The 15,801-nt window shown below is 45.9% G+C and overlaps 1 protein-coding gene across 1 annotated transcript in view; it reads right to left on the minus strand.

Annotated features, from left to right (window-relative positions):
• IQCK (IQ motif containing K) overlaps nt 1-15,801 on the minus strand; it is an 82,546-nt gene that overhangs the window by 11,448 nt on the left and 55,297 nt on the right. Inside the window, exon 8 of the mRNA XM_036492970.2 lies at nt 4,729-4,840. Coding sequence (XP_036348863.2) covers nt 4,729-4,840 — 112 coding nt within the window. The remainder of the gene's footprint in view (nt 1-4,728; nt 4,841-15,801) is intronic.

The raw sequence follows: 15,801 nt of genomic DNA on the forward strand, positions 1-15,801 counted from the left end.
CCTGGCTTCAACCTGGCCCAGCCCTGTGTGTGCAGCCATTCGGGGAGTGAACCAGCAAATGGAAAACAACTTTTTCTTTTCTGTGTGTGTCTGTTTCTGTCACTCTCCCTTTCAAATAAAAGCATTAAAAAATAAATCTAAACATACTATTTTCTTTTTCATAAAGTATGCATTTTTTCCATGACCTTTTTAATGGATGAATTTTAAATTCTTCCCACCAAAACAGATTTTACTTTTCATCCCATTTTCTGTAGACTTTTTGAACTACCCGGTATATGAGAACCTTATCTGAGGTTGGAAGGTACACGTGTGTCTGTGTGTGTGTTTTTCAAAGGTATACTCTAATGTTAGGGGGAACAATTTCTATGATCTCTCTTTTCCCTGCTCATACTAGATTTCCAAGTTAAATACAGATAGTCAAGTGAAAAGCGCATTTGAAAACCCATTCCTGACTATAGAGTTAAAAATACACCCTTCATCGAGACAGGATTTTTGATCCCATCTCAAAAATGACTTCGGCATCTTCTTCCAAATAACACTGGTTGGAATTCCTGCCACACACTTTTAAAAATAATTCCTGCATCTGTCCCCCTGCTTGGGGACCCGAGGACAACTTCACACCATTTCTGACCCAGAGGGAAATGCCAGTGAGGACCGGCAGGCCTCTGACTCGGTGCAACATGAGCTGGGCTGGCCTTGAGCAAGCTGCCGCTGCCCCAACAGCTGAAACCTCACTCTCTGCCTCAGACCTACTGACTGCACCCAGGTTTGCTCCAAGAAATGAACTTGGCAAGATGCATTCATACCGTAAATACCAGAGCAAAGCATGATTAAAATGGCAACATCTTTTTTAAAAATAAATGATGCTTGCTGCATTTATGCATACAGGGGTTACAGTTTTTGCATGAATTGGTGATCACTTGGCCCTTCTTGATTGCAAGTGTAAAGGAGAACTCACACATGCTTGCTGTTTGTTTACAACTTGCTTCACTGGAGGTCTCTGGTTGGGGGAGTGAGGGAGTGACAGTGCATTCTTGAAACCTCCACCCTGCCCAGGCTCCAGAGATTGTAAATAGGAAGTACTCTGGTGTCTGATGAACAAAATAGTCCTAGGTAACAAGAAACCGAGCAGGCTGCACGTCATGGTCAAAAGGATTCTGGACAAATTCTGAATGGTAGAACCTTTCTCTTGCCTCAGGCTTCTGTTAGGACAGAGGGTGAGGATGGAAGGGGGCCAACCCGGGCACTTGTCCTAGACCTTCTACTGCTCTGTGGTCTTGGGCAAGTCCTGTGACCTTTTTGGACCTCTGCTTCTTCATTTGTACCTGAAGCCCAGAGTTTCAGTCCCCAAATATGTTTGGCTCACCCTTCTGTTCCAGGTTCCGGGCTGGGTGTGGAGCAATCTGGCGAAGGGGATAAACATGAAGAGGGACCGGACTCTCTCAGAGGAAATCAATGCAAAATTGCCCCAAACCACGTACCTGTTTTAGCACGATTATTATGGCAATAACTAACACTGATGGGAACTACATGCCAGGACTCCTGAAAGTTTCTCTTGAGGTGGGTATTGGGAGTAGCAGTTAAGCCACTGTTTGGGGAATGCCCCCATCCCCTACTGGAATGCCTGGAGTGGAGTCCTTGCTGCACCCCCAATTCCAGCTGCCTCCTAATCACATCCTAGCAGGCAACAGGTGGGAACTTGGATTGCATTCCTGATTCTTGACCTTGGCCTTAGCCCATGCCTAGCTGATGCAGGTTTGGGGGAGTGAACCAGAATATGGGAGATCTCTTCCCTATCTTTGTCTCTTTGCCTTTCAAACTAACTAAAAATCATGTCTTGTAATCCATTTGCAATACCTGTTCAAGATACGTACCGTTGTGAGTCTCATTTTGTGTGGCACATGGCAAAATGAAGTTGAACAATGTTAATCAGACCAGGATCACACAGACAGAAGTGGTAATTAGGATTCCAATGGAAGGTCTGGCTAACTCCAGAACCTGTTCTTCTAACCGTCAAATGATACATGTCATTAAAAAAAAAAAAAATACACACACACACACACTCTTACTTGAAAGCCAGAGCTGCAGAGAGGGAAAAGAGAGAAATATTCCATCTGCCGGTTCACTCCCCAATGGGCACAATGGCTGGAGCTAGGCTAGTCTGTAGTTGGCAGCCAGGTGCTTCTTCCAGGTCTCTCATGTGGGTGTAGGGTCCCATGGCCTTGGGCCATTCCCACTGCTTTCCCTGGCCATCAGCAGGGAGCTGGATTGGAAGTGGAGCAGTGGGACATGAACCAGCACCTGTATGGAATGCCAGCATTGCAGGTGGAAGAACAGCCTGCTGAGCTATTGCATCAGTCCCCAAGACTGCCTTTTTAACTGCCTACAAACTTGGGGACAGTCTTTAGAACTAATTGCTGTTTTTTGGCCATTTCACAGTCGCAGCATAATGAGAACTTGGAATTGGCTTGCACTTGGAGCATTTACCGAGCAGCCCCCTGTCGCTGAGAAGCACTAGAGGCCTAGGAAGCCAAAGTGCAGCAAGCAGCAGGTGGCTGGAGTGGGACTGCTTCCACGCTGTCCCTCTGCTCCTGGCTGGGGACTCACACTCAGTCCATTCCACTCTCCTAACTCCCGAGTCAGCCAATCATCCCACAGCAAATCAACTCCAGAGACTACAGAACAAGCGACTGCACTTTAAACTGACCTCTCCAAGGATTACGGCCCTGGAGTGACACGAAATGGCACGTGGGCCAGACAGGAATAGCTGGGGGGTAGGGTGGGCACTGAGGCTGCCAACTTGATGAGCTCTACCCCCAGGTACTTCCTGTGTTGTGTTCCTACGTCGGAGCCCCTTGATTCCACTCACTCACGTATTCATGCACCTAATAATCAGGGGTCCTCAAAAGTTCATCGAAAATCCAGGCTCCCCGAAAAACCTAGGCATGGATTTCAAAATATTTTTGCACCAACATCACTTATCTTTTCTCATCAAATTTCCCCACCATTGTTTGGAAGAGCCCTTGTGTGAAGTTGCTGTTCCCATCATGCCAGGCACTGTGGCAGGGAGTGAGTTGCTCAAGGCTTATGCTCCAGTAAGGAAAAGAATTAACTGTGCGAGGCCAACGGATGACAGTGGCCCAATCAAGCATCTCTGGAGCTGATGACTGGAAGGCCAGAGGGCTACATTATTTTTGCTTCTTTTTTTTTTTTAAAGATTCATTTATTTTTATTGGGAAGTCAAATTTACAGAGAGGAGGAGATACAGGGAGAAAAATCTTCCATCTACTGGTTCACTCCCCCCAAGTGGTCACAATGGTTGGAGCTGAGCCAATTCGAAGCCAGGAGCCAAGAGCCTCTTCAGGGTCTCTCATATGGGTGTAAGGTCCCAAGGCCTTGGGTCATCCTCAACTGTTTTCTCAGACCACAAGCAGGGAGCTGGAAGGGAAGGTGGAGCATTTGGGATATGAACTGGTGCCCAAATGGGATCCCGACACATGCAAGGTGAGGACTAGCCACTAGGCCACCATGCCAGGCCCAGCTATGTGCTTTCAAAGAGAGCACAAAACAATCAGAGAATCCTGTGTTCCTTGGGGTCCCCACTGGAAAAGCCTATGGGTACATCCCATAGCGATGAAGTCAGCAGTTCTGGGGTTCTGTTTACTGGTAATGTTGGCATCATTTTGAGCAGAGGAGACCTGCAGGGACTGTGCCGGTCTTATTTTCTTTCAAACTCATGTAGGAATGAGTTGCATATCATATCCCATGACCCTCCCCCCAAACCTCAGCATGTATCTTCTTTTAAAAATTGTTTATTTTGGGCCAGCACAGTAGCCTAGCGGCTAAAGTCCTCGCCTTGCACACACCAGGATCCCATATGGGTGCCGTTCTAATCCCTGCAGCCCCGCTTCCCATCCAGCTCCTTACTTGTGGCCTGGGAAAGCAGTTGAGGATGGCCCAAAGCCTTGGGACCCTGCACTGCGTGGGAGACCTGGAAGAGGCTCCTGGCTCCTGGTTTCGGATCAGCACAGTTCCAGCCATTGTAGCCACTTGGGGAGTAAATCAATGGGTGGAAGATCTTCCTCCTCTCTGTGTATCTGACTTTCCAGTAAAAATAAAATATTTTACAAAGAAAGAAAGAAACAAAAAAACAGCAGCCGGGACTCAGATGCTCCAACATGGAACACCCGGCATTGCAAGCAGAGGCTTAACGCACTGTGCCACAACACCAACCTCAAAGAAGAGATTTATCATGAGGTTTTACAGAAAGCTGTATAATGCGAAGCTTCAGGGGAAATTTCCTTTTCTCCACCAATTTGCCCAACACCCTCATGTTCTGTCTGCCAAGTCAAAAGAGTGTCTCTCACAGACAGGCTCATAAATAATGCTTCATCAGCCAGCTGGCCATATCATGGCCCGGTCAGGTGAACATCAAGAAATGAAGCATTAGGGAAAGGTCAAACGGCAAGCCTAACGTGTCATTCAAGGTCAAACACACAATCAAAAACCTAGCGGAAGAGCTATTTCTAATGTCAGTAGACTTTGTGCTTCTAGAATAACGGATGATTTGGGATGTCTTTGAAAAAAAAAAGAGCCTGTAAATGCAGATGACCCTGAATTTGTCCCCTTGGGCGGAAGTGACATCAGCTCTGTCACTCCATAGCAGAGCCTGCACCTGCGGTGCACCTGCCTCCCCCAGCCCCGGAAGTCTCGGCTCACCGGGCTCACCTTTCTGCTCCTGATTGGCCCAGAAAGTGCGGACACGCTGGCGGACGTGCTTTTCCTCGCGCAGTTTTTTCTGCCACTGACGCAGTTCTTGAATCTCGGGATCGCAGCGAACCTGGAAAATGCCAGAAGCTAAAGCCCCCTTGTTAGGTGCTCCTGCGCCTTGTTAGCATGTGAACCCTACGTGGAAAAATCATGTCCTGACCAGCTGGGTGTACTTTGGCAGTTCACGGCAATGAGGGTTCTAGCAGAGTTGGGGAATGCCAATGCCCTGCCCTGCCTGTGTCCAAGATGTCACCTGGTGCTGGGGTCCGCGCAGTGGATGTGGGGGACACGAAGGTGTGAAGAGTATTGTTCCATTACAGGCAGGGCCGCAAGGAACTTCCCGCTGTATGGCAGGGCCCAGCGGATGTCTCTTCAACCACCAGAATGCATCTCCACCTTCTTTTGCACAGACATTGGACCACCCTGTGGCAGAGTTGTAATCCATTCAGGCATCGTTTGCTGCTGTGGAGTCAGCTTTTTACTATCAAGGTGAGCTTGGAGGTTAATGTCAATAATAACATCTCGCAAAAGGGCCTTTTATTATTCATGTTGTCTTGGCTGTTCCCATCGACCTTATGCTAATCAAGAGACCTGTGTTTAGGGTTTCATTCTTTCCTTGATCTTTAGGTTCTCCTTTTCTTTGTGATGCAAGATTGAGTTGTAGAATAAGAATTGTAGTTGGAACTTCTATTGTTTTTCGGTGAAAGAACGGCAGAATTATTCTTGGATACGCCCCCTTGACCATGACGTCAAAAGTCTGTGCCAGGGCTTGTGAGGGTTTCTGCATAAATAAAGGGGGCAGCTTTCTTGCATTTGTCTATTATGATGCTGAAATTGTAGTGGTCCCTCTATTTTCTGTTGCATCTACCCCACGCACCTGCAGGAGTTCTGAACTTGGCTGGAGCTGGACTTCAGCAATCTGGTCTGGTCCTACAAGGCCACTACACATGGAACCTGAGAGTCATTCATTCCATTTCAAGGTGATTATTTTGTACAGCCTGTGAATGATGCTACAAATACCTCAATGGCCCTTGGCAGAAAAACAAGGTGCCCCCAGCTCTGCGTGCCTTTTCATTCCTGAAGTACACCTGCTATTTCCTTGTGTGAGCATGCATAAAAGTGTGTGAAGTTCTGCCCTTTCAGCATTAGATTTCCTCAATCTTACTTCCAAAAGCAAAAACAAGTGGGGTTACTTTTAACAGTATATCTTACTAAAACTGAAAGCCCCCAGATTTTATCACAGCACTCTAATAATTATGTATATTTTTCACTTTCTGTTTTCCGTGTGCAGCCTTGGCTGCAGTCTGCATTTTTCCATCTACAGCACATCTCAATGGAAACTAGCTGCATTTCAAGAGCTCAGCAGCCTCACATGCTCGGACAGCACAGTTCTGGATTAATTGTAGGTAATATCTTAGCCACAGTTCCATTTAGCACCCATTAGCTGAATGCCTACTTCATACTAGACTATGCTAGCTACTGAGTTTAACAGTAACTGTTTTTATTTTATTGTTACTGTAACTATGGCATTAGCATATGCTACAATAGCTATAGTATGTGCCATGACTTACATAGTATACAGAATTATTACTACAGGTATAGTATTAACATATATTATTGGTATAGGTTATAGTGTATGTTATATAGCTTTATTACTGTATTTATAGTGTTACAATATATTGCTACAGCTGTTAGTATATACCATGTAGCATGTAATATTGTTACTATAGGTCCTAATACTATAGTTTATTATTGCTATAGTTTTATTATAATTTTTATTTCATTGTTATAGTTTGTTAAGCATTTATATCTCAGGCAATAGGTAGTTTATAAATGTTATCAAATGTCATCAAAAACAACCCTATATGGCAGGAATGATGTGAGAATTGAGGTTTTTCTTTTTAAATAATCTTTTAAGTTTTTGTATTTTGAAGTACTTCATAATTTTCTTTAAAAAATGATCTATTTTGGGGACATCACTGTGACTTAGCGGGGTTAAGCTATGGCCTAGCATGTTGACATCTCATGGGTGCTGATTCGAGTCCCAGTTACTCCACTGCTTATTCCAGCTCCCTACTAACATGCCTGGAAAAGCAGATCCTACATCCACTTGAGAGACCCAGAACAATCTTCTGGCTCCAGGTTTTGGCCTAACCCATCCCTTGCCTCTGTGGCCATTTAGGGAGTGAACCAGCAAATAGGAAATCTCTCTCTCTCTCTCTCTCTCTGTAGTAACTCTACTTTTTCAATAATAGAAAAGACAAATCTTCCATCCACTAGTTCACTTCCCAGATGACCATAACAGCTTGGCCAGCCAGAAGCCAGAAGTGTGGAACCCTATTCAGACCTCTGTCACTGGGTACAGGGATCCAAGAACTTGGCCTATCCTCCTCTGCTTTCCTCATCAGCTCAGAGCTGGATTGGAAGTGGGGCAGCCAGAACTGAAACAACTGCTCTGATATGAGATCTGTTGAGACAAAGGTGTTGACTTAATTTGGTGTGCCAGCCTAATTGCTTTTATTTCATCTTTGTTATAATTTATTTATTAAGCACTGAGGTTTCAAGCATTGTTGAAATATTTTACCAATTATAACAATCAAAACTATTAAGACGGAATTGATTATCCGCATTTTACAGGTGAGAGAACTGAGTTTCAGTCACTTCTGACAGCGAGAAGACAGGAGAGCTGGGATTCAGGGCTTTGTGATGCTAGCTGCCTTCGGTCTAGAAGGAGACACAGGAACAGGATTATCAAAGTGCAGTAGTGGGGAGGGTGTCAGCGAGAGCCAGGACACGCAGCCTCCAGTGGTGAGGAAACACTTCCTTGAGGAGATGACCATGAACTGAGATCTGAACGGTGCGCAGAGCCAGCTATGGGGCAGCAGACTGTCCTATCCTAGACACAAGATAGGCGACAGGTGCAGGCAGAGGAGAGAGCAGTCCTGGGGGATAGGGAAACTTCCAGATCAAAGGCAGCAGAAGACGCAGAGAGCTGCAGCCAAACACTCCCCTACACATGTGGATTCCCAGGCCGGAAGCGAGTGACTGGTAAGTGGAAGGATGTGGCTAACTTAGTCCTGAAAAGGTGAGCAAAAGCAGCAGAAGAAAGTGACTGGCAGGCACCGGGAGAGAGGGAGTTAGGAGAGAGGGAGTTAGGAGAGAGAGAGGACACCGTTTCCCCAGAAGCCGTGATGATCATGGCTTCCTGCCTCAGCTCTGGGAAACAAGGCTGCCTCTTCCCCTCCACTGATGGCAACCATGTCCCTGAGCCAGAGTCCAATCCACCCCTTTTCTGAGCACCACTGAATCATGTGACTGCCCACCAAGGCCCTAGGCTTCCTTTGTATGAGCCCAAGCCTGGGTTCCCAGATTTCTTTTTAGGGTCATCCCCACGTCTGCCTCCCCAGCACAACAGGGCAGCCACAAGGGGACAGGTGGAGGTGGGTGTTGCCCTTAGTGGCCTCTCAGCCTCAGGACCACCACTCCTTGTTTCTCCCACCCCATTCCAATAGGGCCTCCCCTCTTCCTGCCCTCTTAGTGACTTTACTCCAAGGAGATGTAGCTGGACTTCCATCAGAGGCACCAATCACCCCCATTGGTTGGTTGATTCTCTGTGTGTGGCTAAAATTGTAGTAAAATATACAGCACATACAATTTTCAGCTTAGAAGTATACCATGCATGGCACTGAGTTCACTCACAGGGTTGGTGACATCACCATCCCTGTCAAGTTCTGGAACATGTTCAGCACCCTGAAAGTGAAGTCCTTACCCAGTAAGCAGCCTCTACCCATCCTCCCCTCCCCAACCCCTGCAGACCACCCTCATTGGCTTAGCCTCCCTGGTTGCCCCAGGGTTTTTGGATTCACAGATGATGCCTTTGTCTATTCTGGGTGCTCCTTCTCCATAGAATCACACAGCCAAGCAGCCTTGGGCAACTACACTCTTTCATTTAGCATGTAGTGTTCTAGGATTTGCCTACATTGTAAGCCTGGGTCTAGATCACCGCCCTGAGGAGCAGTCCGTTGCATTGTCCTACCACATTATCTTCATCCTGCTCAGTACTTTATGGGCTTGTGCTTTATTATCACATGTATTTTTTCACTGTTGTGGATAGAACTTCCCTGAACATTTATTCAGACACCTATTTCCCTGCAATTAATCGACTCGCAAGTCCTTACATATTCAACCAACAGAGTCACCCGGGTCCCCATCACCCGGGTCCCCATCTGACCACGCCTGCAGGTGGTCAGAGAGCTTTGCCTCTTCCCAACCAGACAGGATCCCCTCTTATGACTGCCTTCAGTCCACACTGAGGACCACTGAACCACTGAGAACACAGCAGCCTCGTCAGATCATCTGGTGCTGGAAACGCCTGGCTCTCTAGAGAAGGCTTTTGTCACATGTCCATTGAGCTGGGTTAATCCGAGTCATTATCATCACAATTAGGGAACCAGTTCAGATGATAGTGATTGTGCCATCAGCAAATACCACGGAGTGCCCAGTGTAATGCTGAACACACGGTGGCAAAACAGCACTTTTACCAGCGGCTTTCTAGTTTTACTTTTTAGAAACACACATACACATATCATTATTAGACAGGCGGAGCAACAGAGAAAGAGACCCCTCCCATCCCCTGATTCACTCCCCTAAATAACTAATAGCTAGGGTGGGTCAGGCCAAAGCCAGGAGCCTAGGTTTCTATCTGGGTCTCCCACTTGGGTAACAAGAGCACTTGAGCCATCGTCTGCTGCCTTCCTAGGCATAGTAGCAGGAAGCAGGATTGGAAGCAGATGAGCTGGGACTCAAACCAGCCCCCAATATCAGATGCCAGCATTGTTCACTCCTACACCACAATGCTGTGCCTCTAGTTTTACCTTCTAGAATCATCATAGGGAGTTCATTTTTCCTCTAGGATCAGCATATGGAGTGTGATGCACATTATTATGTATTTGAGTTTGTGGTAAGAAAACAAAAAGAAAAAAAGGTAAACTCCTTTATGGGATACGCATTTGGTATAGCATGAAACATGTGAGTTAAGACACCCACACCTCATACCAGAACACATAGGTCCAAGTCCCTGCTCCACTCCAAATTTCAGCTTCCTGCTAATGTCAGTCCTGGGAGACAGGCAGTGAGGACTCACGCAGTGGAGTCCCTGCAACCCACAGGGAGATCTAGACTGAAATCGTCCAGCTTCATCCTGGCTCAGCCAGAGTCAATGAAAGGCGTTTGGGCAGTGAACCTGTGGGAGAGAGAGCTTTCTGTTTCTATGCCTTTGGGAAAAAAACAAATTAAAAAAAAATCTGCTTTCTGCAAATTGTGGATTTTTAAAAATGCCCACAAAAGGGCTTGGCGGCGTGGCCTAGTGGCTAAGGTTCTCGCCTTGATCCCATATGGCCGCTGGTTCTAATCCCAGCAGCTCCACTTCCTCTCTGTCTCTCCTCCTCTCAGTATATCTGACTTTGTAATAAAAATAAAATAAATCTTTAAAAAAAAAAAAAAAAAAAATGCCCACAAAACCATTAAGAAGTTTTCCTAATTATATGATGAAAGACAAAATAGGGTATTCGCAGGATTTTTTTTTTTTTGCATAAACTCTGAAATCAAATAACTGGGGGTTGAATCATAGTTCTGCCAGCCCTGAACAACTCAAACAATCAGATCCTCAATTCCCTCATCGCGAAACAAGGATAGTAAAAATATTCCACTGGGATGGTGTGAAAACAAGCTGAGATTACACATGTGTGGCGGGAAAAGCCAGTTTTGGCATACAGCAAGCTCTCAATGCGCACTTGGGTGATTTCTCCAATCAAGAACCGTCTGGCCTCCACTCTGAGTCTGAATTGTAACACAGCTGGGAGTTCACACAGCCAAGTGACCTAGGCACCAAGGGATCGCCACGTTGAAGGTAAGAAAGGCTTGGGGTTCCGCAAAGCACTGAGCACGGGCATCGACCGGTTGGTCACAAGGGATTACGAGGTTGGGGAAATGCTGGTGTGCAGGCCGTGGGCTGGGACCCAAAATGACTCTCAGAGGTCCCAGTTTCTGAATTCCTCTTAGCTTAGTTGTTTTCCCTGCTTCTTAGCCAAGACAATAACATTAAGCAATCACTTCCCTCTCTGGATGACTCCCCGGGGTCCTCCTGATTGTTCTGAAGGAAGGCCCCTAATAGGTTTCAGTTGCTGGAAAGTTGCTGTAAGCAGGAGGTTAACAGATGGCCCCTGAAGTCACGCTCAGTGGAGGGGCACCCTGAGGCGGAGTGAGATTCCTCTTGGAAGCTTCTTCTGTCTCTGCTGGTCCTGACCAAACCAATAGCATGATCCCATCGAAGGGCTTTATGCTCTGGCACAGCAGGTTAGCAGAAAGGAAATACGTTTGTCAGACCTCCTTCAGTCACCTTTCAAAGCAGTGTGCAGCGGTGCTGACTCTCTTGTGAATTGCAGCTTTTCTCCTCCCATGTCTTTGGCACTACCTAACCGTCTGCTCCTGCTGGAAGTTACTAGAGTTCCTCACTGTCTTGAGGCACTAACTCTATACAGCCTGTGGCTGACATCTCTGTCCTGATGCGGTGGACGCAGGATGTAGTGAAGGAGAGAAGCCCTTGGAGCTGTGGGCAACTTTCAGAGAAGCTTGGATGTGTGTTCTAGGCCAGCGTGCTTGACAGCAGGCTGCAGTACAGTTGTATAACCAATTAGATGGATGTGATTAGTATTTAGTAGATCTAATGGGGTAGGGGGGTGGCATCCTGGGTAAAGCCACTGCTATCATACCACATGGTATGATAATCACATGCTATGATACTACATGGCTCGTAATCTTGGATGTTCCATTTCTAATCCAGCTCCCTGCTAGTGCGACTAGGTAAGCAGAGAAGCATGACCCAAGTGCTTGGGTCCCTGGACCCACATAGGAGATCTGGAAGAGGCTCCTGGATCCTAGCTTCAATCTGGCTCACCCCTGGTTTTTGTGGCCATTTGGGGAGTTAGCCAGCAGATGGAAGACCTCTCTCTGTCTCTGCTTCTCTCTCTGTTAGCTCTGCGTTTCAAGTAAATAAATCTTTATGAAAACAAAATCTCATTAAATAGAAAACAAGCTATTACTTTATCGTTAAGGACCCTCTTTATTCCTGATAGCATTTTTTATTGCCTCTAAATCAATTTTATCTGATATTAATGCTAAATCATCTGTCTCCAGTCAGTATGGGTGTGGAGTATACGTTCTCACCTCCTCACTTGCAACCATTCTGGGTCAGTTAGTGTTGCCTGTACCTCTAGTACAGAGACAGATTTCTTTTTCTAAAGAAGTCTGGAAATTTGAGCAGAAATTGCTTTGTTTACATTTATTGTGATTAATGAGGTACTTGGGTTTTTTTTTTCTTTTTTTAATTTTATTTATCAGAGAGAATTAGTGTACTAGTGATTCCTTCTACTGGTTCTCTCCCTCAGGCCTGCAATGGCTGGGGCTGAGGCTGGGACTGGGCTGAGAGCTGGGGCTAAGAGCTGGGGCTGGGCTGGGCTGAGAGCTGAGGCTGAGGCAGGGGTTGGGGTAGGGGCTAGGGCTGAAGCTGGGCTCAGGGCTGGGATTCAGGAACTCAACACAGCTCTATGATGTGCTGGATGAACAGGAAACTACCATTAGGAACTAAGGTGGCACTCGAAACCAGGCCTACATTATGGGATTGGCCCAAAGCTCTTTTGACCTTCTTTTGTTTTACTTATCATGCTTTTGTGTCTCTTTTTTTGGGCCCCATCTCCTATAGCATTGTATTTTATGCATTCTGTTTATTTACTTCCAGTGACCCATTAACATGCCGCTGAACTGTGTAAGGAGTTGAGAATGCCTTCCTGCTCCTCCTCCCACTCTCAACACTCCTGTTATTATCGCCTAGCAATCTGGCTACCTCTTACACATCTCCCATTGGCTAATATCTGTTTAGGTCTATCAGCTGCCTCATTCACCATCATGTCTTGCATCCCACCCCTTCCTCACGGGGCTCAATTTCCTTCTCATTCAAGTCTGTAATTTCGTAGATCCCCAAGGAGAGGCATGTCTGAAAATGTCTTTATTTATAGCTCTTGCTTGGAATGATAGCTTAGTGGGAATGTAATTCCAGGTTGAGTTTTCCTCTCCCTCAGGGCTAGAAGATGCTATCTGCTGCTGATTGGAGGTCTGTAATCAGTGTCATTGTTTTTCCTTTGCAGCTTAGCTTTCCCTGAAGGTCTCTAAGCCTATTGCTTCCTTCTGGTACTTTCATAGTTTCACCATGAAGCCTTTGATGTGGCTTTGTCTTCACTTCTCTAGCTTGGGATCCATGGGGCCGTCAATTGTTGAACAGGCTCCTTCAGCAGCAGTGAGAGCTGCTCACCCTCTGTTTATCTCATTGTCTCCCTTCAGAAGTCCAGTTGGACTTGGGTTGCACTGCTCATTCTGTCTCTTCCCTGCGTTTCTGTCTTTCTCATCTCCATCTCTCTATCTGGCAGTTGACTGTTCCCTCCTCCTGCTGTGTCTCTCAGCTGCTTTCACTCACACCCAAACTCTGGGGGCTATGGATGGGCACCACCTGGGAGATTGTTAGAATGGCAATTTCATGGGCTCCACCCAAGACCTGCTAATTTAACATTCGATACAACGGGGCCAGGGAGCCTGTGAATGAACAAAGCCCCCCGAGATGCTGGTGCTCCCAGAAGTCGGGAACCCCTTGCTTTAGCCCATTCAGATGGATGCACTTTGTGATTTTTCAAATCTGAATTTTTACCTCTTCTTTTATACTTTGTTCTCTGAGCAAGGTATGTATTTTCCTCCCCTCGTAGATCTCTGTAATCATTTTAAACATACTTATTGCAGCGTTTCAGGTTGCCGCTCCTGGGAGCCTCAGGTTCCCACTTGATTGCACTGACTCCTTCCATTCTTTATTGGTTTGTTTTGGTATTGTGACTTTATCATGCCTGAGGCTTTTAGTTCAAATGCCAGGCCTGCCCAGCCCTGAGGTGCTGTCTCTCTTAGGCAGAGGTCAGTAAGCTCGCTCCATAAAGGATCTGCTAGTACTCGATTCTTTGCCTTTAAGAGTCATGTGATCGCTCTCACAGTTCACTCTAGCCAATACAGTACAAAAGCATTCCTAGGCAATGTTGTGAAATGAACATAGCTATGTTTCAGTAAAACTATAAAAACAGGCAGTGTGCCAGATTTGGTCCAGATGCTGTAATTTGCCAAACTATTCTTATTCTTGAACGGGCTTTAAGTTAAAGCCTCCAGCTTCCCTCATTGTCTATTCCATCTCCTCTATTCATGTAAAATATTATGTATATATACGTGTGTGTGTGTATATATAATGTAACATAAATGTTAGATACATATTTGCTAATTTAAGACTCCTTGCTAAACCAATCTGAAGACACTGACATCATGAGGAAACTGATAAAGCAAAATTCCAGGCCCTGATGCTGTGGGTTCTTTTAATTTTCTTTAAGAGAAAGAAACAGACATTTTTTCCATTTACTGGTTCACTCCCCAAATGGCTGCAACAGTCAGGGTTGGGCCAGGCTGAAGCCAGGAGCCTGGAACTCCAACCAGCTCTCCTATAGACGAGGCAGGTATGACTCAAGCACTTGAGCGACCAACTGCTGTTTCCCAGGCACATTGGCTGGGAGCTGGATCGAAAGTAGAGCAGTGGAGACTTGAACCAGTGCTCACATGGGATGCTGATGTCACAGGGGTGACTTAACCCTCTGTACCATGATGTCAACCTGGTTCTGTGGTTCTGTTCCAATTCATGAGAGTTGGAGTTCAGTGGCTTCAGCAGGAATCCTGAGGAGATTCTAACACTCTCAAGAGTTTGCAGGATCCTTATTTGTTGTGGAAAAGAATGCCAAGAATGAACTCAGTGTTGCCAGACTTCCTACCCTAACACTGGTTTCAATTTTGTTTCAGTTCCCACTCAACGCAGATGCCATACGCTGATGAGTGCAAGTCCTTACAACCTGAGCCAAGCGGGAAGGCGCAGGCGATGAGTGAGTGGCCGGCAAAGGGTCAAGAATATGACTCATGGGCAGCAGCTGTTTTGGTGGGGTCTCCTTGGCAGTGCTGGATCTAAAAGGACCTTCTCCCAGGAAGCCACACCTCATTCCATAATGAAATCCTCTTTAATCATAAGGCTGTACAGCAGAACATACTTGGGGAAAAAAAAAAAAACACCCGAATTTCCCCCAATAGTTCAAAGATGACAGTTTGAATCAAGTTTGCCCAGTTCTTACTACTTGCCTGCCCAGTAATCAGAGAATGAAGGAGTTGACAAAATGTTTAAGGAATTTGATGAGCTTTCCAATGTCAGAGAGGGTTGAAGTAAATTACAGCTACGCTTGTGATAGGCTAGAAACCTTACTCTTGCCCAATGCTTTGATATCTTGTCATTAGCACTCAGAGCTAACATTGATGGAAGAATTTCGATTGCATGATGCTCACAGAGCCAGCATTGTCTGTGGGAGTTGACACAGATGAGGGTCCCCCCCAAGGCTCATGGAAAATGAAATTCAAAGACAAATTGATCTGGGGGTATTTTTTTAAATCTATGAATACAACAGATCTTCAAAAATTTTCTGGAAGATGTGTATGATGAAAAAAGCTGCATACATTTCAAGAATCATTTTGTAGCAAAATAAACTTGTCCTTTAATTCCATTTTACCCCTTGAGCATTCTGAAATGCCCTCTTATCAACTCTTACTCCTCTGGAACAACTCAACAGAGGAAGTAAAACTCCATTTCAAGTTCTAAGAGAACACTGAGATGCGAAGAGGTGAAAGAACTTTCCTTTATGCACAGGTATGCTAGTTAAAAATCAGACCTAAGAAGCCTGATTGCCTCTGGCTACACATTGGAAACACTTGGGGGAAGCTTGAAAAAAAAAATTCTAGAAGTGACTACCATAGTTCAGGATTCAACTGATGGCTTCAGGGTGGTGACAAGTGCCCAGGCGCTGCTGGCTTATAGCCACGGGGAGTCATCGCTGTAGACTGAAGTGTGGATTCTCAGAC

Source organism: Ochotona princeps, chromosome 24, assembly GCF_030435755.1.
Source record: "Ochotona princeps isolate mOchPri1 chromosome 24, mOchPri1.hap1, whole genome shotgun sequence".
NCBI lineage: Eukaryota > Metazoa > Chordata > Mammalia > Lagomorpha > Ochotonidae > Ochotona > Ochotona princeps.